The sequence below is a fragment of the Suncus etruscus genome, chromosome 3 (assembly GCF_024139225.1).
Source record: "Suncus etruscus isolate mSunEtr1 chromosome 3, mSunEtr1.pri.cur, whole genome shotgun sequence".
NCBI lineage: Eukaryota > Metazoa > Chordata > Mammalia > Eulipotyphla > Soricidae > Suncus > Suncus etruscus.
Window position 1 is genome coordinate 64,293,764 of NC_064850.1, and position 26,039 is coordinate 64,319,802.

Here is a 26,039-nt window from a genome sequence, read left to right on the forward strand (position 1 = left end):
ATTTCAACTATCAGGGTAACCAACTGAAAGTAAGTGATAGTAGATGCATAGATATTTTCCCTTGAAAAAAGGATATTTGCTCTTTCTGTAGAACTCACTGCTTGGGTTTCCTTGTTTCTAAGGAGACACATGGAAGATTTCTACATAAATAATGATCTTCAGGCCTTTGAAGATATAAACATAACCATGAAGTCGAGCTGGGCTGCCTAGGGCTTCAGATCTCTGTTTACTCATTAAAAATTTGCTCCCTCAGCAGATCTGTTTACCATCGTCTCCCCAGCATCTCAGGGCTCAATCAGTACCGGCTAATGAATGAATTAACACATTTATGAATCTATCCAAAGAAAGAGCCATGGAGAAGCGGCCTCCGGAAGGATGTCTGACTGACCCTGAATTTTCTAGAAGAAAGAAGAGAAACTTAAAGAGAAGGAGGATTATCTATGTGGGAACAGGGTAACTATTGCTTAAAGATACAAATACAATTACAAAGCTAGCTGTGCAGGTGGACAAGCTAGCCCAAAGAGCCACTGGGTTTGTTTTGCTTTTAATAGAGCCAGATCTCTTAAGGCAATGGGGAGTGTTTCTTTTTTAACAATGGAAGGTATTCTGTGGCGATTTCCCCTCTCTGAAAGGGTTTATTCTGAAGGTGTCACAAAGAACACCCTATTCGCGTGTCTGTCGCCCTGAAAAGGAATCCTTCTTCTTTGTACTCAGGGTGTTTCTCTCTTAATAATAGCTTCCTACTATGACCCTAAGTTTCACAGCTATCTGGAAGGCAAAGCCACTCTTTGTGTTGGTCATTTTTTTTTAAACCAGTCCTAAACTTACTCCTCTCCAACTGGGGTCATAGTAATGTCATCATTACTAAATGCATTGTCATTAAATCAAAGGGCAACTTTCTTTGTTTTCTTCTGTCTCCCATCATGTTTATATTGGTTAAGATAATTTTCAATACAATTTACAAACACTGGGGCCACAAGATAGTTCAAGGAGTTGAGTACATTCAAAGCATTCTTTGTATGCTTGAGGACCAATTTAATGCCCAGCACCAGAGCTATCACGTAGCAATAGCACAACAAGGATTTTACCTTGCATGCTGCCAATCTGAGACAAACCTGGGTTCTATGCCTGGCATCCCATATGGTCCCCTGAACCTGCCAGCAGTGATTTATTTATTTATTTCTTGGTTTATCAATTTTTTAAATTTAAACACCGTGATTACAAACATGACTGCAGCAGTGATTTCTGAGGGAAGAGCCAGAAGTAATCCCTGAGCATTGCCAGGTATTCCCGGCCCCCACCCCCAAAATAAAGGAGCACCTCTAGGAGCAGTCCTTGAGTATAGAGCTGGAAGTAGTCCCCAAACAAAAACAAATTTGTTTGGCCCCCAAACAAAAACGAATTCACAAGCATTATAAAAGGTTACAAGCAAGATGAACTTGATTTTTGACTTCTGGTCTTGAGACTATTGATTCAAAAATAATAATAATAACAGAAAATGGGTTGGGTTTTTTTTTTTTTTGCCTCTGACAATATATATATTTTTGCTCTTAATTTTATGTTGCTCTAGAACCCAGATGTTTTAGAATTTGAGTAAATTAGATTCAACAGATGTCTTTAATAACCTTCCTTTTTGTTTGTTCTTGTTTTAGAGTCATACTAGTGGTGCTCAGAGCTTACTCCTAGCTGTGTACTCATCACTTCCAGCAGTGCTTTGGAGGGCTATGTGAGGAGATCCAGGGTCCATCATGTGCAAGGCTAGCACCTTAATCCTTGTACTGTTGCTCTGAACTATTTCAAAGTACCATCCTGATCCCTTCGACTCATATCTCTGCACTAGGAAGGTTCATTACGGTGCTGACCTATTTTACATTACATTAAATTTATTTATGTGTGTCAGCCACAATCCGTTGAGGGAACTGACATAGTATGGACCCTGAGGAATGCAGCCCAGACACTTCTGCTTGTCTTGGAGGATCAATCTTGGCCAAGCATGGACCCTCTTCTGGTCCTGCTTCTAGGACTAAAAGATGCTTATGAGTAATTCACAGAATAAATGTGAGATTTAAAGTACTGATCAAAGGAACCGGCTTTGTGAAATATTATCTATGTTAATTTATTATCCCCCTAGCGATCTATCAAAGGGCGTTGCCCATGAGACATACTATCTTAATTTTCATTAAATTATGTCAATTAACCTTGTGTATTATTCATTTCACTCACATTCTTCCCCTAGCCCCACGACATTGTGTCAGCTCTTGGTTTATATGAGTTAAATAAGTTCAATAAGGGCTGTGGAGATAATACAGCAAGAAGGGTATTTGCCTTGCATGGTGAATGACCCAGTTTCATCCCTGGCACCCCTTAGGGTTCCCCAATCCTAGCCTGGGAGTGATTCCTGATCACTGCCAGGTGTATCCTCCAAACAACAAAACAAACTCAGTAAATATTAGCTCATAAATATATAAGAGTTTCTATGTTAAGGTAGTCTCTATACATTAATTGAGTGGTTACATAGGCTGGGGACGCCACAAAGGCAGAGGCCTTCATCAGTAGGAAAGAGACCAGTCATTGACTGCCTGCCTGCCTGCCACACTCTGTGCCAAAGTTAGCAAGGAGCTAAATGGGTGTTCTGGGGACAAGAGGGGAGGGGCCTAAGTGACTGATGCTGGGAGTCAAGTCACCACAGGAAAGGTTTCCCAGAGGAAGTGATTCTAGTGAAGAGCTAGAATTGAGTTAGAAAGCCAGGACCGGGGCCGGAGAGATAGCATGGAGGGAGGGCGTTTGCCTTGCATGCAGACGGTCGGTGGTTCGAATCCCGCCATCCCATATGGTCCCCTGAGCCTGCCAGGAGTGGTTTCTGAGCATAGAGCCAGGAGGAACCCCTGAGCACTGCCGGGTGTGACCTAAAAATAAAAACAAAAACAAACAAACAAACAAACAAAAGAAAAGAAAGCCAGGACAAAGAGGGAAGCCATGAGCCTGGGCAGAGCTCTGAGAAGGCATGGTCCTTGGGGAATGTGGGAGTGGGTCTGATTCAAGGCAACTAGCAAGGTTTCAGATGCTGGATACATTTGTTTATTTTGGAGGGGGCTGGGATGACATAAATGAATGAACCCTCTTATTTAAACGCGACCTTTTAGGCAGAGATCAAAGATTAAGACAGAAGCGTGTCTTGGTTTTTAATTTTGTTGTTTTTTAGTGGTTTCTGGGCCACACTCCGAGGTGCTCAGGGTTTCCTGGCTCTGTATTCAGGAATTATTCCTGGCGTGCGGTGGGGAAACTAACCATAAGGGATGCCAGAAGTCAAACCCTAGTCCCTCCAACGACGACAAGCGCCCTACCCGCTGTTCTACGGCTCCAATCGTATTCTGGCTTAATAAAATTAACTCAATGAAAGCGCTAACGAAATTAATCCAGGTGTGGAGTTTCATGCAGCTCCTCAGTCCTAGTTCGTCCTAGAAACATGGGAACCATCGTTTGTTTCATCAGGATCTCCAGACTGTAAGCCCAGTCCCTCCAGGGGAATGATTTTGAGCACTCAGCAATGGAGTCCAAAGCGGGATTTTTCATTATTTGTTTTATATATATATATATATATATATATATATATATATATATATATATATATATATATATATATATATATATATATATATATATTTGGTTTTGGGTCACACCCGGTGCCGGTCAGGCTTTACGCTCAGAAATCGCTCCTGGCAGGCTCGGGGGACCCTATGGGATTCGAGCACCGTCCTTCTGCATGCAAGGCAAACGCCCTCCCTCCATGCTATCTCTCGGGCCCCAAAGCAGGATTTTTTACACAGGGAGGCGTCTGCCACACAAAAAGAAATAGGCCGGCTAGGCCGCGCTCTCTCTCGCTTCCCTTCCTAGCTAGCTTGCTTTCCATCGCGTCAGCAGCATCGTGGTGATGATCATCATCCAGGGGCAGGAGCCTTGTCCTTTCCCGCGATCCCTCACCCCCAAAGCGCTGCTTCATTGAACCCGGGCGGGCGGGCGGGCCGTCCCGGACGCACACAGCCGGGCTGGGCAGGCGGGGGTGAGACGGGGGGAGAGAGCCGGGCGGCGCCTCGGCGTAGTGGGCGGGGGCAGGCCCGCGCGGCGGCCAGGCCGGGCCGGGCCGGGCCGGGCCGGGCCGAGCGGGGTGGGTGGGTGCGCGGCGCGAAGGCGAAGGCGAACAGGAACGCGCATGCTCGGAGCGCGCCTCGGCTCGGCTCGGTCAGGCCGCGGCAGTGCGGCAGCCGGAAAACCGCAGCGGCTGCGGGGCCGGCGGGGCTGCCGGGTGGACGAGTGGGAGGGAGCGGCCGCGCCTGATGGAGGCCTGAGACGGGTGGGGATAAAACAAACAAAACAACAAAAAACCACGCTCGGGCGTCGGCGTCGGAGCAGGCCGCCGCCTTGAGCGCCTCGTCTGCAGCGGGGAAGCCTGAGAGCCGCAGTGATTTGGGGGCTTTTCCTGGACGTTTCCTCCAGGCTTCCCCGCCATCTGCCTTTCCACACCGTGCTGGAGAGATCGGGGCGCTTCTCGCAGCCCCCCAGATCCCCGAAACCCGCGTGACTGCCGGACTAGACGGAGACAAAAGGCGAGCGAGGCGCCGGCGCTCACTCCCGGCCCGGCCCGGCCGCGCCTTGTTCCTATGCCGGGCAGCGGCAGCGGCAGCGGCAGCGGGAGCAGGAGGCGGCCCGGGCCCGACGCGCCTCGTTGAGCCTCCCCACCATGTGAAGAAGGCGCGCGCGCGATCGACCGCCGTGGAGCGCCAGGGGAGGGCAGGGCAGGGCAGGCAGGCAGACGGGCAGGCCGGCCGGCAGCATGGGGGAGGCCGCGGAGCCCCGCGAGCTCAGGAAGACGTTCATCGTGCCCGCCATCAAGCCCTTCGACCACTACGACTTCCCCCGCGCCAAGGTCGCCTGCAACCTGGCCTGGCTGGTGGCCAAGGCCTTTGGCACAGGTAGGGCCGCGGGTGCGTGCGGGACGCTCCGGGCCTGGCTGGGAGGGGAGGGGAGGGAGGGGCCTTGGCCTGCGGCTTTTCCCTTCGGGGTGTGCGTGAAGCACCCCCAGGTTCCGCTCGTTGGCTCGCTCGCTCGCTCTGGGCTGAGGGCGGCTTCCAGGGCTGGTTCTTCTTTCTCCTGGTCTTTCTCTGGAAATGAAAGGGGGGGAAGAAAAAGCTGGAATATTCGGCTGCTGGAGGGCTCGATTTGCATTCATTTATTTATTTCAAGAGCGGTGCCCTTTTAAAAAAATAGGATTTTCAGGAGCGATTTTGACCTTTTTTTTGTTGGCTTGTTTTTGACACACACACACACACACAGAGACACACACAGACACACAGACACACACACACACACACACACACACACACACACACGGGTGCCCTTTAAAAAATTATTTCCAGGGCCGGAAGATATCTTGGAGATGCAGAACGACAGTGGTTCGAATCCCGGCATCCCATAGGGTCCCCCCGAGCCTGCCAGGAGTGACCCCTGGGTGGTTTTTGGGGTGTGACCGCCCCAAAAACAATTATTTCCAGGAGCGATTTTGACCTTTTTTTGTTGTTGTTGTTGTTGGCTTGTTTTTCACACACACACACACACACACACACACACACACACACACATACACATACACACACACAGTGGTTCTTTAGGCTTTAGGTTTCTTGACACCCCCCGCCCCCCACTCGCGCTGCATCCTTCGCCCCCGTCCTCATTGTGATCGCGCTGCTGAACGCGGGGCCGATTTTGACATTTGCCGTGATGGCTGCTGCTCCATGCCGCTTCGCTCCAAGGGTAGTTGATTCGGGTTTTGTTGGCGTTCTTGACGCTTGGACCTGCCTGGCCTGTACGTGCAGTTCAAGTTCTGTTTATCTAGTTACTTTAAGAAAGAAAGAAAGAAAACCTAAAAAAAAAAAAAGAAAAGAAAAAAGCACTGTCGAGTTTTTAGGGAAGGTCGGGAGGATGCTGTTTGAATCTGGTGTTATCAACAAGACAGAGTCCAAAATAAATAAATAAATAAAAAGAAAGAAAAACGACAACAACAAAAAACAAGACAGTTCATTTTCCAAATGTTGCCCGGCTCCATGAAAGAAAGAAAACTTTGCGATTAAAAAAAAAGAAAGCCTTTTGAGGCCATGGGCTGCTGACATAAATTGTGTCTTGTAGAAGCAATTAAACACTCCTTCCCTTTATCCTGTCTTTGTAAAATAACAGGAAAAGGGCCTCCTATTCTGATTGCTTAGCTCTGACTTTAGGAGCCCAAGTCGTTCAAGGCTAAAAAATTCGCTTATTTTTTGAAGATGCTCCTATAAGGAAATTCGATAGGCTTTTATTCTGTAACAGTTTGGTGTCTCAGTTAATAAATTTTGGATTATGTGAGATATTTGTTGAAATTTTCCCCAGTATTTGGGTACTAAATATGATTTGGAGGGTGGGTGGGAGAGGGTGAGAAGGCTTATTTCCAGTTTTAGGGCTGAAAATATGTGGTTAAGTGGTTTAATTCAGTCCCACTGGGTTAAGTACACACACACAGCAAAGTGTTTTCAGGGCGCTGCAACGTAACAAGCATACAATTATTTAAATTGTCTACAACTGATGGATTTGAATTGTGTACAACTGATTGTCAGTTCTGAAATTGACATCAGGAAGAAATAAAATTTTAAAAAGTCATTTTGAAATCGTGTCAATTTTAAAAGATTTTCTATTTGGTCTTGAGCAACACACTGATTCCAATTTCCATTTAGACTTGAAGTCAGTATTTACAAAAGGTGGAAGGAGGGCAATTTCGATAGTGAGCTATATGGAAACGTGTAGAAAATGGAAATTGGAAACAGCAAAAAAAAAATCTTTTCTCTCCCTCTGAATCCAAGAGGATGCTTCCAGTACACATATCAAAGCATTGCCCTGGATTCACAAAGGCTGCTAACAGAAAATGGCCTACTTTCTGGATATATGTCAGGCGGTGTTACTAGATTCCGGGCCACTTGGGGAACACATTTTGAACACACCTTAAGAAGAAAGGTGAGGGAATCTAGATCAGTGGAATCTGCTTTGTGCTAGGCCTGGCTAGATGCTTCACATCAAGCTTTTATGTACAGAATTCACAGCAGCTCTGTTATAGGGCAAGGGCTTCCTTCCATTTCAAAACCAGCTGACAGGTTAGATGTCCCTCCTTTTGCTGTTAGTAAGGGTAGAGATGCGTTTTGATGTGACCCCGTAGATTATGTGTACATATTATACCCATCATTTTAAAATGTGTTGCTCCACTTATTCTTCTACAGCCTTCTACATAGATTTTGTTCTTGTTTTTCAGTTGAGGGAGCTTCATTTGCTTAATGATTAAAATTCATTTGCTTAATGATTAAACATGTGGAGAAGACCCTGGTGGTGGGATTAGTGCTGGAACATTGTATGTCTAAAACCCAATCATCTGGCAGCTAGTGGCACCTGCCTATCTTCGTGACTCCCAAGTCTGCATTTGATACCCTCTGCACAATAATCCTTTTATCTGCAAATGTGAAAAATGTGCCTGTGGTAGATGTTAAATTTTTTTTATTTTTTTTTTCCTTTAAAAAGTGGGGAGGATAATTCTGAATACTTAGTTATGTTTGCCTGGGCAACAGTTGGAATAGACTAAAAGGTCAATTTGTAAAACTAAATGAAAAACACTTTTATTTTTATTTATTTATTTTTGGGTCACACCTGCCAATGCTTAGGGGTTACTCCTGGCTCTGTGCTCAGAAATTGCTCCTGGCAGGCATGGGGGGGGACTATATGAGATGCTGGGATTCGAACCACTGCCTGTCCTGGTTAGGCTGCTTGTAAGGCAAACATCCTACTGCTGTGCTATCTCTCTGGCCCTTGAAAAATACTTTTAAAAGACCTTTGGAGAGTCACTAGTTAACAAGAACCTGGCACATTCAAAATGTTAAGTTTGGGGTTGAGCCGTGGCGCAAGCTGTAAGGCATCTGCCTTGCCCGCACTAGCCTAGGACAAATTGCGGTTTGATCCCCTGGCGTCCCATATGGTCCCCCCAAGCCAGGAGAGATTTCTGAGCACATAGCCAGGAGTAAAACCCCTGAGCATCACCGAGTGAGGCCCCAAAACCAAAACCAAACAAAAAAAAAGAATGTTAAGTTTAGCATAGCACATCGTTAGGGCATTTGCCTTGTATGAGGCCAATCTGGATTCAGTTCCCAGAATCCTTACAGCCTCCTGTATGATCCCCAAGCACCGCCAGAAGTGACCTACCGCTGGGTGTGGCCCAGAAACCAAAGACAAAAATAAAGTTTCTGTATTTTGAGTATTCTTTTTTATCTTTCAAATTTTGGAGGGGGTAGTTCTCCCAAGCAGTTGCTCGGGACCACGGATTGTCCATTCTCTGATAATCAAGGTCTAAGGTTGTGCCAAGAATCAAACCTGGAAGGAATCAACCTAGGACTTAATGCCAGACATGTATGTGTTCCAGTTCTTTGAGCCATCTCTCAAGCCTTCAAAGTAGAGATTTGTACTGTGTGAATAATTCGAAGGTTTTGATTTCCTTCACAGCAAATATTATTCAGGCAACATTCAATGAATATTTGCTGCAGATTACTGTTGTCTATTGAAAGCTTATTTAAAGGTCTTAATGATACTTAATCACGCCAGAATTAGACCAACTTTTAATGACTTACAAAGTCATTTTTGGGGAGAATGAGAGGGATGAGGGTGGGTCACACACCTGGTGGTGCTTAGAGGCTGTTTTTTTAATCTCTGCTTAGGGTAAACCCGGCAGTGTTAGAATCAGTCTGAGATCCAATTAGGGTTTGACACATGTCAGACAAGTACCTTTATGCTGTCACTGTGGTTCCTTGTTTGTCTTTTGGGTCATAACCAACTTGGTTCTTGGTGGATACACCTGGCATTGTGCAGGGGACTCATTTATTGCTACAGTTTTTGCCCAGGCCTCATGTGTGCAAAGCATGTGCTCCAGCCCATTGACTATTTTTCTGATCCTAAAATCACTTTTAAAAAATCAAGATAGGTGTTCAGATGCTAACTTAGTCATTTTCATTCAGGACCATTCTAATTTTTTAGATATTAAAAGGTAACAGTGTTCAAAAGGTCATTTAAAGTGATATTTAGGGAGCCAAATCAATAGCACAGCAGGTAGGGCATTTGCCTTATACTTGGCCAACCCTGGGTTTGATCCCTGGCATCTCATATAGTCCCCTGAGCCTGCCAGGAGCAATTTCTTTCTTTTTTTTTTTTTTTTGGTTTTTGGGCCACACCCGGCATTGCTCAGGGGTAACACCTGGCTGGCTGCTCAGAAATAGCTCCTGGCAGGCACAGGGGACCATACCGGGATTCAAACCAACCACCTTTGGTCCTGGATCCGCTGTGCTATCTCTCCGGGCCCAGGAGCAATTTCTGAATGCAGAACCATGAGTAACTCCTGAATGCTGCCAGGTGTGGCCCCAAAACAAAACAAAAAAGCATAATAATGAGTCTTAATAAACTAACAAACTAATCTTAATAGTTTTTTATGTGTAATATGGTAGATACTGTTTGATCAAATAAAAAAGGTGATTGTGAATGAAACATATTCATATTTAAGTAATTACACCAAAAGAAGTTGAACTATTTGTTTCAACTAAGAAGTTTGAACTGTTTAACCCATCAGAGTAACAAAATTACTGAGCAGAGTAACTAAATTACTGAGTTTGTTTTAGAATTTTTTTTTGGGGGGGTCGCACCTGGCAGCGCTCAGGTGTTACTCCTGGCTCTATGCTCAGAAATCACTCCTGGCAGGCTCGGGGGACCATATGGGATGCCGGGATTCGAACTACTGTCCTCCTGTATGAAAGGCAAAATGCACTGCCTCTATGCTATCTCTCCGGCCCCTGTTTTAGAAATTCTTTCCCTCAGATCTTTTGGGGAAAATAGAAGGCAAGTGCCTTAATCTCTGGATTGTTTCTGGCCTCCTTGGGAATAACCTTCTTTACTAAATTCCTCAATCAGCATTTTGTTTTGTTTTGTTTTTGATACCCGTTGATGCTCAGGGGTTACTCCTGGCTATGCGCTCAGAAATCGCTCCTGACTTGGGGGGACTATATGGGATGTGGTCCGTCCTAGGCTAGCGCTTGCAAGGCAGATGCCTTCCTCTAGCGCCACCACTCTGGCTCTCAATCAGCATTTTTAACATGGAATATCTAGGCCAGTTTATATACCTAGTGGCCAGTTTTTATTTCAACATCATTATTCTTCCTTTCATGCTATTTAACTTAGTTACATAAAATCATTTGTTATATATACGCCTTGTTACATTTCTTTCTATATCCCAACATTTTTGCTTCACGAATATGAGGATTAGAGTGGCAGATGGGTGGATAGCTTTGTGTTTAAGAGATTGACAGTAGAAAGGCCATTTGCAGAAGTAACTGCAGAAGTGTGAACAAGACACTTCGGCTTGAAAATGGGATGAGAAAGTGTTGGCATGAGAGGGAAAGGATAGGAACTGGGGTTAAGCTCTGCATGCGGGGAGGCCCACTATTGCTGCAAGCAGCCTGTGTCAAGTACTTTACATGTTGCATCGCAATTAATCCTTATGAAAAATTATGAAGTGAAAGTTACTAACCCAGATTTTCCATTTAGGAAAATTGGGCCCAAGGGATTAAGAACTCATTCTAAATCACCTAATTTAGGGAGTTGGGATTTGAACTTGGGGGGAATCTGACTTAAGGCTATACCTACCATTAAGTAGGGGTAGGACACTAAAGGGAAAGAAGAAAAGAGAAAATAACATTGTAGATATAATCCTCTTTCGCTTTCCTTTCCTTTTATTGGGGGGCTGGCACAGGTAGTGGTTTGCCATATCCAACTATGTTCAGTTTTTTCTCCTGGCTGAGGGAACATATGTAGTGCTGGGAACCTAACGGGGGTCAGCCATGTGTGCAAAACCTTACCCGCTACACTCTCTCTCCAGTCCAATTCTGCATATTTCTTCCCAGCCTTTTTTTTTTTTTTTTTTTTTTTAAGGTGGGTTGAAGGCACACCCAGTGATGCACAGGACTTACTCCTGAGTCTATGCTCAGGTGTCACTTCTAGAAGTGCTTGGAGGACCACATGGGCTACTGGGTTTCAAACATGGGTTGCCACAAGCAAGGCAAGTATCCTACCCACTGTACTATCACTCTGGCCTCCCAATTCTGGGTAGGCTCTTGATATTTACAAGTTGTGATGCCATTGGCAGAGAGAGGGAGAGACAAAAAAACTAACTGAGAGGGTAAGTAGTTTTGATTTGGAAAACTTTGCTCTTGATCTTGATCAGATATTGAGAAATCATAGCGTAGGTAGCTGTAAATGTAGGTATAGGGTATGACTGAGAAATTGAGGTTAAAAACCAAACATACTCAATAGTGAGAAAAAAAACAATTATTAGCATCATTTATAGATCACATCTTGGGCATCTTCTGTAGGTAGCATTATAATTGAATTGGGACAGATGAGATCATAGACGTAAAGAAGTCTGAGACAGGATACTTAAAATAGATTGCGGTGCTGAGGGAAAGGAGGTAGAATAAAAGCAATTAGAACTAAGGGAGAATTAAGAAAGTAATAATGCAGAGGGCCTGGAAGGAGAAAGGCTCATCAGAGAGTGATCTCACTAATTGTTGCCACGAGTGAAGACTGCACACATTTGGTTGCCGTTCTCTTTGAGAATCCCAGTGGCAGTACAAGGCCGACTCTTGCCTTTGAACCCTGTACCTGGACTCCATGCTTTGCCTCTGTTTTTTTTTTTTTTTTTTTGGTTTTTGGGCCACACCCAGCAGTGCTCAGGGGTTACTCCTGCCTGTCTGCTCAGAAATAGCTCCTGGCAGGCACGGGGGACCATATGGGACACCGGGATTCAAACCAACCACCTTTGGTCCTGGATCAGCTGCTTGCAAGGCAAACGCCGCTGTGCTATCTCTCCGGGCCCAGCTTTGCCTCTGTTTTAAGAGTTTGTACTTGCTATAGAGACACATGATAATTGTGTTGTTATAATAATTGAATTCAACAAATATGTAAGAACCATATCATTGCAGTAGTAGTAAACTGTGGAGGAGGAAGAGGAAGAAGGGAGAGAAAAGAGGTCACTTTTGGCCATAGTGATCTGTGAAGAGAGTAGTCTGAACTGAAGGTGCAGTTAGAGCAGACCTAAAGGGAGTTAGTGGGGTAAAAGTAGGCATTGTGGATGGAGGAAAGATTTGTGTTCACCGAGTTGTGAAACTCAGGCAGTTGTAGGGAAACAGCAGATTGCCTGAATTGGAGTAGCATCTTAAATAAAATGTGATCCAGCCTGAAAGATACACTTATTTATTTTTGGTATTACTGGTATTATTGGTACACTTATTTATTTTGAGACCATACCTAGTGGTGCTCAGGATTGACACCAGGTGCTCATATATAGTCCTTGGAGTGATAGGGTCAGCTGCATTGCAAGGCAAGTGCCTTCACATCTGTAATTTTGTTCTATCCCCCACTAATTTAGTAAACACATACCTTTGCTAAATATGACTACTTTCATTATCTCTTAATTCTGAAAACAACTCTAAGAGATATTTTATTGCTTTTGAAGCTCTTTTTTTTTTTTGTTTGTTTGTTTTTTGGGCCACACTAGTGGTGCTCAGGGGTTACTCCTGGCTTGGTGCTCAGAAATCGCTCTTGGCAGGCTTGGGGGACCATATGGGATTCTGGTGGGTCCGTTCTGGGTCAGTCGCTTGCAAGGCAAATGCCCTACTGCTGTGCTATCACTTCGACCCTTGCTTCAGAAGTTCTAAAGCAGTTTCCCAGCTGCAAAATTACTGGTCTGGATAACTTGTAGTGAGGGTTGTCCTGTGTATTTTTGGATTTTAGAAGCATTTCTGGCTTCTACTACAAGATAACAGTAACTCCCCACCCTCCACCCTGCTTCCAGTTGTGACAACCAAAAAAATTTTCAGATATAACCAACCACATGTTGGGGTGAGTTGCTGTAAAGATATAAGTTAGGCCTTTATTTGAAGGTTTTTGATATGGTAAAGGCAATAAATTAAGTATTGCCCTTCTTGTTCTATAGACATTCTGTAAGACATGACTTTGCCCTTTTATAGAAAAGGAAATAGGTTTAGAGGTGCTATTGTCCATCATCTAGCTTTTAGGTGGTGGAACCAGAATTATAGTCTGAGACTATAATTTATATTTCCACTGTTCTGTCATATTTGTCTGCATGGTCTTTACAATTTTATTTTCAGTACTGAAAATAAAGGCATAGAGCACCAGAACCTTTCAAATTTAAGTTAATTATTTTTACAGAATTGAAAATATTTTTCAGCATTTATATTTGATTAGTACAGCAACAAGGATAATATATCACATTTCATTCTACCCTACCTATGTTTGCATAGTTTTTTTTCATTTATTTAAAAAGTTAATTTCTTATCAGCATATTTCTTCTCCACGCTGTGAAGTACTTTTCATTGTTTTATTAAAAACTAAAATCTTGGGGCTGGAGAGATAGCACAGCATAGGGCATTTGCCTTGCATGTGGCCGAGTGAGGATGGACCCAGGTTCGATCCCCTGCATCCCATATGGTTCCCCGAGCCTGCCAGGAGTGATTTCTGAGCGCAGGGCCAGGAGTAACCCTTGATTGCTGCCAGGTGTGGCATAAAAACCAACCCTCCCCTCCAAAAAGAGTAAAATCTTGGGGCTGAAGCAATAGTACTGCAGATAGAACATTTATCTTGCACACAGCTGACCTGGGTTCTATCCCCAGTATCCCATATGGTCCCCTGAGTATAGAGCCAGGAGTAAGTCCTGAGCACCACTGATGTAACCCCAAGATGAAATGAAATACAAATAAAATACAAAGCTTTTATTTAAATTAAATAAAATTAAATAAAAAAAACATCCTGAAATGTTAGTGTATCTTTGTGTCATATACAAGTAAAATGTAGGTACAGCGATGGTGCTCTTTGACCTTCATTCTGCCTTCTTTACCTCTCCAACTGCCCTCCTTACAGCCTCTCATTTTAGGTATCAGCAGAACATTTTCAACTGAAGCCTTACATAACAGTTACCTTTTTAGTTGTCCCACCACATACTTCCTTTTTTGTTTGTTTGTTTTTGGTTTTTGGACTACACCCAGCAGCATTTAGGGGTTACTTCTGGCTCTATGCTCAGAAATTGCTCCTGGCACCTCCATGCTGAGGATTGAACCTGGGTCTGCAGTGGGTTTAAATGCCCTACTCTCTGCATTACTTCGGGCCCAGGGGACATTTTCTTAAAGTACTCTTTTTATTTCCAACTTCCTGAATAATTGTGATAACAAGTTTTTGTATATAACTTTGAGTTCTTCAGAAGAATACCAAATGGCAAAGTATTAGACTTTATCAATTCCATCTTAGAATGATATCTTTACATATTGGTTGCTGTTGTGGGGATGGAATGCAACTCTTTCTTCCTCCTTTTCTTCCTCAGTTTTGGGTTATCTCTGGTGCTGGGGCTGCTGAGTGGCAGGGAGTAGGGTAGCACCTGGCTCGGGTTGGTATCAGCTGGTATTTGTGCTCGTGGTCGTAGCCTTTGAGCTGTCTTCCAAGCCTGGAATTGCTTTTTTTCACCCTGGAAATGATTTTTACTGCAGAGTAGAAAAAGAAAACAAGCAAGGAATATGGTAATAGAGAACAAACTGAACTCCCCTGAAACCTTCTTAGCCATATTTTATCATGCCTAATTTATGAACTACCATTTCTGTTTTCTTGAGATAAACATTCACCTCCCCAGTGTGTATCTCACTGACATAATAAGTTTCTGGGAATGCATGTGTGAGATCATTATAATTTATTTTGAAATTGCCATATACCCTATTCCTAGCCCTCTCCTACATGCCATTTTTCATCATTCAAATGAGAATTGCTTGTAGATTTTAAGTCATCTAGACTCTTGGGATAAAGATAAAATGTCATTTGTCTTCCACAAAGGAAATGTCTGTGTGTGTGTGTGTGTGTGTGTATGTCTGTGTGTGTGTGTGTGTGTGAGATATGCTGTGCTGGGGATCAAACTGGTGTTGGCTGTGAGCAAGACAAGCACCCCTTAAGTCCTGTAGATTATACCCCAATAATTTCATTCCAATTCTGCTCTTAAGTTTCTCTTTTTCAACCCTTATTTTCCATTCTTATTTTTATGGCATTGTAAATTTTTATCTGTCTTGTAGAGTTTTGCATCATAATAGAATTTGAAACAGAAACATTCTCCTTTTATAAAGCTACTTTAATTTTTATTATATTGATACTGTAGTTTTTATTATAAGTTTTTGAAAATTATTTTTGACACAAAAATGTCAAAGTGATGTCTCCCTTCTTCCTAGCTAGCTGTATCCTAGGCCACTGACTTAAAACTTCTTTTTTAAAGCCAAATATTTTCCCATTAGTTTTCTTTTTCTTTTTTGAGGATTAGGGGATGAGCCACCACTGGCTGTGGTATGGGCTTACCCTGGCTCTGTACTCAGGAGTGAGTAACCCTGATGGGGCTTGGGGACTATGTGGGTAGGTATTGGGGACCAAACTTGAGTTAGCCATACTCCAGGTATGTGCCCTACTTGCTGTCTTATTTCTCTGGCTCATTCTAGTCTACTTTTCAACATTAACTCTTAATCCGAAGTGTGTTTTTCAAAAGGTATCTTAAAGTACTCTTAGAGGAGCCGGAGAGATAGCATGGGGGTAGAGCTTTTACTTTGCATATGCAGAAGGACAGTGGTTCGAATCCCGGCATCGCATATGATCCCCCCCCGAGCCTGCCAGGGGTGATTTCTGAGCATAGAGCCAGGTGTAACCCCTGAGCGCTGCCCGGTGTGACCCCCCAAAAAAATACTCTTAGAAATGATTAATATAGTAATTTATTTACTCATCTGTCAGGGGAGGTATTGTGTTCACAATGTGGTTTTCCCTGTACAAGGCTTGTATATTGCACTTATATGTGCTGCCCCTCCAAATGTGCAAAACTTTATTTTATTTTATTTTATTTTATTTATTTGTGATAGTGGGGGACTATATTCGCAGTCTACCTAGGGGGAAAAAGGCAACTAATTTATTTTCCAATGAGGATCTAACCATGGCCTCAAACTCTTAGCCTTGTGATGTATATTTTACTACAGTAAAGATCTTTTGTAGGAGTCTGAGCGATAGCGCTGTGGTAGGGCATTTGCTTTGCATGCTGCTGACTCAGGATAGAACAGGGTTCAATTTCTGGCTTCCCATATGGCCTCCTGAGTTTGCCGGGAGTGATTTTTAAGCGCGGAGTCAGAAGTAAGCCCTGAGTGCTTCTGGGTGTGGCCCAAAAACAAACAAACAAACAAAAAATAAATCTCTTAGCAGAGAAAAATTATGTTGAAGGTAGTAACTTAAGAGTTATGAAACTTAGGGTCGGAGTGGTGGCTCAAGTGCTAAGGCATCTGCCTTGACTGTGCTAGCCTAGGATGGGCTACGGTTCAATCCCCCAGCGTCCCATATGGTCCCCCAAGCCTGAGCACATAGCCAGGAGTAACCCATGAGCATCACTGGGTGTGGCCCCCAAAACAAACAAACAAACAAAAAAAGAGTTATGAAACTTCTACAAACAAGTAGAAATTGTTATGGTCCAGGTAAGAGATGAGAGCAGCTAGAATTTGAATGGTAACTAATTAGAGAGACATGAATGAATTATGGTTGATTAGATGTGTGAGTCTGAGATAGGCATTCTGCCACTTAGCCACTTCTCTGAACCCCAAGATCTGTTCTGGTGGGCATACATAGTATTGCTCAGGAGTGAGCCCTGATAGAAAAGGGGACCATTATGTGGTGCCAGAAATTTGAGGTCAGTAGGATACAAAACATGCACCTTAACTTCTATACTCTTTTTAACTAAAAAGGACACGGAGAGAGCCAGTTGTGTATTGGAGGTGAGGATGGAAGGAAATAGGGTTAAGTTTGAGAAACATTTAAAATGCTGATGAGGGACTAGAGATATACCTTAATGATTGGGTGCATGTTACAACTTGGGTTTGATCCCTGACACTGCATATCATCCCCAGAACAGTGCCAGGAGAAACTCCTGAGCACCACTGGGCCACCAGACCCCCTTTAAAAATATTGGTATGTACATTAGGCCTTTGAAAAAATTCTTTTGTGGATCTTAGATAATCTCAGGGATGGTAAGGTATAGATGGTAATTAAAAGAAAGATTATAATCGCTACTCACTTTGAGGAGAATTGGAGAGAGAAGGCACTCAAGTCAAGACTAGACCAGCACAGAAGCCATTCAGAATAGTGAGGGAGGAAGAAAGAAAACCAGATCAGTATGGAATGTCAGGGCTGGGGAAGGAAACATTTGAAGATTAAAGAGTATAAATCACAACTGAAGAAGATTCAGGTCTCCAAAAACACCACTGGATTTAGCAACAAAGACTTTGATGTCTATATGTTGAAGGGAATGTGGAGGAAGAAAGAACCTACTGAATAGGGAATGTAAAAAGTCAGAGATTGTATCAGGTTGTTTTACTTGTAATAAAAGAAAATCAAACTCCAACAGACTAACAGTAAAGAGCTTATATTAGCTCATATAACTGAGAAAGTTCTGAGCTGGGATGAGATTTGGAAACTGATCAAGGAACTAAATCTCCTTTTCTGCTTCCTTTAGTGGCCTTCACATGTGAGTTTGCTCTGAGACTTAACATCTATGTCCCACATGATTCAGACCTCTTTCCTGATCATTGAAAGTTTGTATTTATTTCTCACTTTTTTCCTTTCCTTTTAAATAGAACCATTTGTTGTGGAAATGTCCTGAATATGTGGAGCTGCAGTAAATGTTTATAAACTCATCATCAGACTCCATTTAACACCTTAGCCTACTTTCTGCCACACTGCTTCCACCTTCACTGATTATCTGAAGCAAATCCCAGACAGCTTATTTTGTCAATAGACATATTTCTATAGCTGAAATCTAGGGGTGCCTTTTATGTTTTAATTTTTGGGAGGGAGGCCACACTCTGTGTGGATGCTCTTATATGGCAATGGGGATTTGAATAAGATTCATTGCAAGGCTAGCTCCATACCTCGCTGACCTAGTGACACCCCTTTAAAAATACCGTAGTATTGCTGTTACTATCAGCACACCAATGGCAGTATTATAAATATTAAGATTTCTATGATTACTCCATTTTAGTTTTTTGTTTTAAGTTTAGTTGCTCCAGTCACTATCCAGGTATGGTATATATGTATCTATCTTTCCAATTTATATTGTTTCCCTTGCAATTTACTGAAGAAACCAGGGTATTTGTCTTACGTTTCCAATAGTTCGGTTTCCTGTGGTACTATACTACTTTTTAACAGATCTGTTTTTGTTTGTCCCTTTGTTTCCTTGTAATTTGATTGACCTAGAGAATGACATGGACTCAGTTTGTCTTTTCTCCTCTCTCTCCCTTTCCTCCCTCCCTCTCACTTTTCTCTCTATTCCTCTCTCCCCCAACTCCACACCTTATAGGTGTTTTATACTTGTACCTGGAAACAACATTGAGTTATCTGTTTATCACGACTAATTTATTTATTAGCTAGACTACTTTGAGAAGAAATTTTTCTTTTTCTTTTCTTTTTTTTTTTTTTTTTTTTTGGTTTTTGGGCCACACCCGGCATTGCTCAGGGGTTACTCCTGGCTGTCTGCTCAGAATAGCTCCTGGCAGGCACGGGGGACCATATGGGACACCGGGATTCGAACCAATCACGTTTGGTCCTGGATTTGCTGCTTGCAAGGCAAACACCGCTGTGCTATCTCTCCGGGCCCGAAATTTTTCTTTATTAAGCATTTAGTTACCCTTTTGAGGAATTACATTAAGTTGTAGCCTTCTTGTTACATTACAAGATAAAATGCCCCAGAACCGAGGGACCATGAAGACTCACAGAGCAAATAAAATACTTAAATCATGTGATTAATTCATTTCATAATGTAAAGCATGAGGAAAGATACCTGACAAACCACTACAATTGGGGTATGGTTCTAGCAGGCAGGGGAACCACCCACTGTTCGGTATGCAGATTTCCTTTGTTTCTCTCAGCTGGGAGACCCATTCCCACTGATGGCCTTGCCCTCTGGTTCCAGATTAAGCTCTGACATAGAAGTCCACAGTTACCGCTGGAGAGATAGCATGGAGGTAAGGTATTTGCCTTTCATGCAGGAGGTCATCGGTTTGAATCCTGGCGTCCCATATGGTCCCCTGTGCCTGCTAGGAACAATTTCTGAGCATGGAGTCAGGAGTAACCCCTGAGCACTGCCGGGTATGACCCAAAAAACACACACACACACACACACACACACACACACACACACACACACACACACACACACACACACACTAGGAGCAATTTCTGAGCATGGAGTCAGGAGTAACCCCTGAGCACTGCCGGGTGTGACCCAAAACACACACATGCGCGCACACACACACACACACACACGAAGTCCACAGTGTATACACACACACACACACACACACACACACACACACACACACACACACACGCGCGCGCGCGCGTCAACAGTTACCTTTGCCCCTGACAAAGCGGATCTGTCAGAGACATGGGATAGGCACTCCTGTCAGGCTATAGCATGCCAATGAACCTGATGAACTTAGGTTTGTATTCTTAGGATGATGGCCAGTAGGTCATCAAGAGGTGACCACATTAAGACCTTATTATGTGTCCTTGTGTGTTTAGCGCTTGTTGCCTTTTGTTTAATCTTATTCAGCAACAACGTTTAGTGTTAGATAAGCAGTATACCTTTATTCATGATAGTTATCTTGTTTTTCTATCTTGTTCTGTCTTAACATACATATTAGACAACACACTTAGCTTTATTTAATACATTCTATGAGTTCTGTTTATTCAGATAAATTTTGGGTATATTTTTTTGGGGGGGCAACACCCAGTGAGTGGCCTCAGGGGTTATTCCTGGCTCTGCACTGAGAAATTGCTCCTGGCAGGCTCAGGGGACTTTATGGGATTCCGGAGATGGAACCCGAGTCGACTGGCCATGTGGAAGGCAAACGCCCTACTGCTGTGTTATCACTCTAGCCCACTCAGACAAGTTTTTTTTGTTTACTAGCACCGGGAATAAAATATCTTAAAAGATTTTACCTTTGGGGCCGGGAAGGTGGCGCTAGAGGTAAGGTGTCTGCCTTGCAAGCACTAGCGTAGGACGGAATGTGGTTCGATCCCCCGGCATCCCATATGGTTCCCCCCAAGCCAGGAGCGATTTTTGAGCTCATAGCCAGGAGTAACCCCTGAGCGTCAAACGGGTATGGCCCAAAAACCAAAAAAAAAAAATTTTTTTTTACCTTTACAAGCTACAAACTTATTCGTCCTTTGTTATTGTTTCTTTTCTTTTCTTTTTCTTTTTTTTTTTTTTTTTTGGTTTTGTTTTTCAGCCATACCTACACTCAGGAGTTACTCTGACTTTGCGTTCAGAAATTGCTCCTGGCTTGGGGAACCATATGGGACACCGGGGATAGAACCATATGCCTTTCGTCCAGCACCTCCGCTCCTGCCCCAACTTATTTGTCTTTTGTATTTAAATAGTCTAAAAAGTAAAAGTATGGGGTGGGGGGCAGAGAGATAGCATGGAGGTAAGGTGTTTGCCTTGCATGCAGAAGATCATTGGTTCAAATCCCAGCATCCCATATGGTCCTCCGAGCCTGCCAGGAGTGATTTCTGAGCGTAGAGCCAGGAGTAACCCCTGAGCGCTGCCGGGTGTGACCCCAAAACCAAAAAAAAAAATAAAATACGGGGCCAGAGAGATAGCATGGAGGTAGTGCATGTGCCTTGAATGCAGAAGAATGGTGGTTTGAATCCCGGCATCCCATATGGTCCTCGAGCCTGCCAGGAGCGATTTCTGAGTGGAGAGCCAGGAGAAGGAACCCCTGAGCACTGCTGGGTGTGAACCCCCCCCCCAAAGTAAAAGTACATTCCACTGAGAAGCAGGCAAGGTAGGATAAATGCTTTGGTTTCTTTCCCTTTATTTAAAGGGGGAAATTTGGGTCACTGCCTTGAAGGAATCTGAAGAGTTTATTATAAGGACTCAGAAGAAGGAGGATTCTGATCAGTGACCTGAATGTCAAGTGCCCAGGCTCTAGGGTGTTATGGTTTGCAACTTGCATGTGGCCAGCAGGGACATGAGGCATAATCATCCTTTTCTCCATGATCAGAGGAAGAATTTCAGTTCTTCAATTTCTCTTTTGTTTTTGTTCTTGTTTTATTTTCAATTTCTCTTTTGTATCATCCTTTTCTACATGATCAAAGGAAGAATTTCAGTTCATTTTCTTTTTTGTTTTGTTCTATTTGTTTTGGGGCCATACCAAGTGATGCTCAGGCTTACACTGGGCTTTTTGCTCAGGAATCAAACCTGGGTCAGCCTCCAACTAGCAAGCTGCCCTATCCAATGTGTGCCCCAATTCTTCAATTTCAGTGATGTTGGAATTCATCGACAACTCAAGTATTTTGGTAGTGCATATCATATTATGAATTAGCTTATAGAAAACGGGCAAACTCTGTCTCTTTTGGAGAACAGTTGGACCTGCAGTAATTCGAGAAGAAAGTAATAATAACCAGGGAGAGGTGAGTTGAGATGTTTGAGATAGGGGATGGTGTTATTTTAATATATATAATGAATAGTCACGTGTGTTGGGAGGGAGATGGTGAGGCCTTTCTCGGCTCAGCCCGGCTCCTGCAGCTCCTTTGGCCTGGCGGGTCTGAAGGTTGCAGGGTGACAGCGGAGAAACTCACAAAGCAGTCAGGTGAAGTTCCAGGAGTCAGCCAGCTTTATTTCACGGTCCTAACCGCCATGTACATTTCCTCACATGGCTTCTATGCTAAGCCTTTTCCAAGTAGCCACTTCTCTGCTCCTTCTCTGGTTCTCTCAGCCTCTGTCCCCCTTTCAGCTGCTTTTCAGGCTTCCTTGCTGACTGACTCTCTTTGCTGACTCTAACTCTTTTTATCTTCTCACTCCTCCCCCTAGGCAGACTCCTGTACCCACCCATTTCAGGTGTGGGGGTTCTGATCATTCAGGTGGGGAAAACAAAGTTGGGGAAAAGAATATGTATACACAGGATGAAATTGGATTTGGTGACAGCTTTATTTGGAATTGATGGAGTATGATGATGACTCTTAAGTCTCTGTCCAGTTATGTAGATGGTATTTAGTTCTTAGTGTTGGGAACACAGGAAGATGATCAGGTTTGGAGGTAAAGAGTGATTTAGGTTATATTGAGATTTTATAAAATTTTCCAGTGATTTTAATTTGTACAAAATAGTATAACAGGGGCTGGATTGATAGCACAGCGGGTAGAATGGTTTGCCTTACACACAGCCATCCAGGTTCACTCCCCAGCATTCCATATGGTCCCCGGAGCCTGCAAGGAGTAATTTCTGAATATGTAGCCTGGAGTATCCCTTGAGTGCAGACAGGTGTGGCCCTAAAACAAAAAAAGTACAAAAACTCCTCAAGTACCTTTTACCACGATTTACCAACTATTAACATTTTGTTATATTTTATCATTTTCTCTTTCCTCTCTTCCACAAATCTATTTATATATGTATATCTCTACATAATAGATTTTCTATTTTGAGATTACATTAGACACTTCTTTTTATTTTTCCACCCCCTACATTAGACACTTCTTACCCCACCTATATCCTGTCTTTTGTCTCCTAAGGTAAAGTATCCTTCAGTAAAAGAAAAATTAGGAAATTTAACTTTTATAACATAATTTAGTTCACAGTTCATATTCAAAGATGCCTATTGTCTATTATTGCTTTCCCTGCTACCAAGGTGGGATCCATTCCACTATTCTGCATCACATTTATTTGACTTGTTTGATTAGCTTTTTGTAACTGAATGCTTTTCTGGTCTTCATCTTTTATGCTACTGGTGCTTTTCTTTTTTTTTCTTTTTTTGTTTTTGTTTTTGGTTTTTGGGTCACACCTGGCCGCGCTCAGGGGTTACTCCTGGCTCTATGCTCAGAAGTCGCTCCTGGCCGGCCCGGGGGACCATATGGGACACCGGGATTCGAACCAACCACCTTAGGTCCTGGATCAGCTGCTTGCAAGGCAAACGCCGCTGTGCTATCTCTCCGGCCCCTACTGGTGCTTTTCAAGACTCAGCACTCTGAGCTTGATTCTGAACTGGCCAGCAAGCCTCTTCCTAGAGCGTGGTCTTGCCAGACTTCCTTTTCTCCTGTGCCTGGTTCAAGCAATTGGTTCTCTGCACAGGCAAACTGGGTTACTTCCCCACTTCTGTTCTGCTATACTGCTCTGGAATGTGGTGCCCTCTTGCAGCCAAATTTCCCTAATATGTTTGGTCTGAATGACTGGGATGATGATGATGAAGAAGAAGAAGAAGAAGAAGATGATGATGATGATGATGATGATGATGATACTGGAGGGGAGGAGGAAGAGGAAGAATAAGAGGAGGAGGATTACTGAATTGGATGCTGGTAATGTTCCAGAAGAAAAAATGCAAAGGATTGTCCCCATACAAGGGCTGATGAAAATCTAGAACTGGAGACCATTTCTTGTTGCCTCCTTTTGCTCTCTGGTGCCACATCATTTTTGGCTTTTTTTCTCTTCCCATCTTATTTTTGGAGAATAAAGGAAGGACAAATCCAGCTGTGCTTAGAGTCTACTCTGAACTCTGGTATTCTCTCTCTCTCTCTCTCTCTCTCTCTCTGTCTCTCTCTCTCTCTGTCTCTCTGTCTATCTCTCTCTCTCACACACACACAGACACACACACAGAGTTCTTTCTAGTGAGAAAGGCATTTGGAACAAAGGTACATGCTCATGCATCATGTAGGCAGTAAAGAACTGTATGTACAATGAAGCTCCCATATCACATAGCCTAGGTGTATAATAAGCTGCCCCATCAATCCTTGAGAAATTGTACAATGATGAAATCATTAGTGGCACATTTCTCAATGTGTGCCTGTTATTAAGTGACTCTAGGTTAATCTTAATTGTTACTGGGGTTTAGGCAGTTAGAAAACCTCAGATATATGTATACAATGTACATCTGTTTTCTTCTCTGTATGTAGGTATGACTGTCTTTATAGTGGTACTTTTTATTTCAGTCTGTGCCACAAAGCTTTCTTTTTGTCTTTTGATTTTTGGGCCATACCTAACTATGCTAAGGAGTTGCTCCTAGCTCTGCACTCAGGAATTATGTCTGGTGGTGCTCAAGGGAGACCATATGTTGTGCTGGAGATTGAACCCATGTCAACCACAAGCAAGTCAAAACACCCTATCCGCTGTTATCCGGCCAAGCCCTTTTCATTTTTTATAACTCCTCTGTCACCAAGAAACCTGACTCCCATTTCGAGCTTGAGGGTTTTTTTTTGTGACACCCAAATGAAAAGTTGAGTAGGCTGGTGACTTAGAAAGATCTAGAGTTCAGAAGTGATTTGGTCTCTTGAGGGCAATGGGAGGAGGTAATTTAAGCTCAGGAATGCTGTACAATGCTTAACACATGATTTTGTAAGTGGAGGGAGGAGGCAACCAACTTTTAATTAGATCTTCTTTGAAGCAAAGCTCTACATTTAGGTTCTTTAAATTCTTTTAGTAAATATTTGAGTGCTTGTGTTTTAGACACTGTTCTATTGCTAGTGAAATAGGATAAAGAAGTGTGTCTACTCTGCTGGGGTTCATTATTATGGGAAGAGACAGATATAAATGTAGGACTATAGGAATCAAATTAAGAGTGTCTGTTGGATGGTCACAGAAGCATACCTAGGCATCTATATTGAACTAGAGCCACCTTTGTGAATCACGGTTGGAGGGAGAAACGAGAGATTGTGGTGCAGACCAAAGATAGTGTGGCTGCATTGTCCTCACTGGAATGTAGTTTACCGTGAGGTGGTGGTGGTGGAGGAGGAGGTTGAAATACTAGTATTTGTAGACACATTCTTGCAGTATGGGAAAGTTGAAATACTACTAGTAGTAGACATACCATTGCAATATGGGAAAGTTGAAATGCTAGTAGTAGTAGTATAATACATAACATTGCAGTATGGGGAGGTTGAAATACTACTAGTAGACACATCCTTGCAATATAGGGAAGTTGATCTATTAGTTGTAGTAATAGACACTTTCTTGTAGTATGGGGAGATTGAAATACTAGTAGACACATCCTTGAGATATGGGGGGTGAATACTAGTAGAAGAAGGGCCCGGAGAGATAGCACAGCGGCGTTTGCCTTGCAAGCAGCCGATCCAGGACCAAAGGTGGTTGGTTTGAATCCCGGTGTCCCATATGGTCCCCCGTGCCTGCCAGGAGCTATTTCTGAGCAGACAGCCAGGAGTAACCCCTGAGCACCGCCGGGTGTGGCCCAAAAACCAAAAAAAAAAAAAAAAATACTAGTAGAAGAAGACACATCTTTGCAGTATGGGGAAAATTGAACTTAGCTGATTATCCTCAAGATACCTAAGTAATGTGAAGTAGACAGTAGACTTGATTGAGGTATAGTTGACACATTATATTTATTTCAAGAATACATGTTTTAACTGATATATATTTAAAATATAAAATGTGGATTACTTTATATTCCCACATTTTTTTCTATAAAACTAAAAAGAAAGGATCAAAGAAAGGCTGGGGGCCAGGAGCCAAGTGATTTCAGATACATCGATGGGGAAATAAATAAGGATAGAACTAAATATTCAAGCCAAAATCAACAATAATAGAATCAAGGGGCCTAAACTTAATCAATCTAAACTTAAAGGGGCCTATTACAATGGCAGGCCAAGGGGCAAAGGGTAATGATGTAGGATGCACTCTAGGGCCATTGAGGAAGGAGGTTGACACTGGTGGTGGGAAGGGCTCTGACTCATTGTATATTTCAAATTCAATTATGACGGGTTCTGTTAATCACAGCTGTTTCAATAAAATAAAATAAAAAGTGAAATGATCACAGTAAGTCCAACAACCATCACACAGAATTATTTAATTTTTTTCTTGGGT

At 43.0% G+C, this 26,039-nt stretch overlaps 2 protein-coding genes across 3 annotated transcripts in view; one reads left to right on the forward strand and one right to left on the reverse strand.

The window, feature by feature from the left end:
- The window catches only part of DDX59 (DEAD-box helicase 59), a 205,875-nt gene that overhangs the window by 98,292 nt on the left and 81,544 nt on the right, over positions 1-26,039 (reverse strand). The window lies entirely within an intron of this gene.
- Positions 4,815-26,039, forward strand: part of CAMSAP2 (calmodulin regulated spectrin associated protein family member 2) — a 90,133-nt gene continuing 68,908 nt past the window's right edge. For both annotated transcript variants that reach the window (XM_049770584.1, XM_049770585.1), the window contains exon 1: positions 4,815-4,970. In XM_049770584.1, coding sequence (XP_049626541.1) covers positions 4,832-4,970 — 139 coding nt within the window. In that variant the 5' untranslated portion in view covers positions 4,815-4,831. The remainder of the gene's footprint in view (positions 4,971-26,039) is intronic.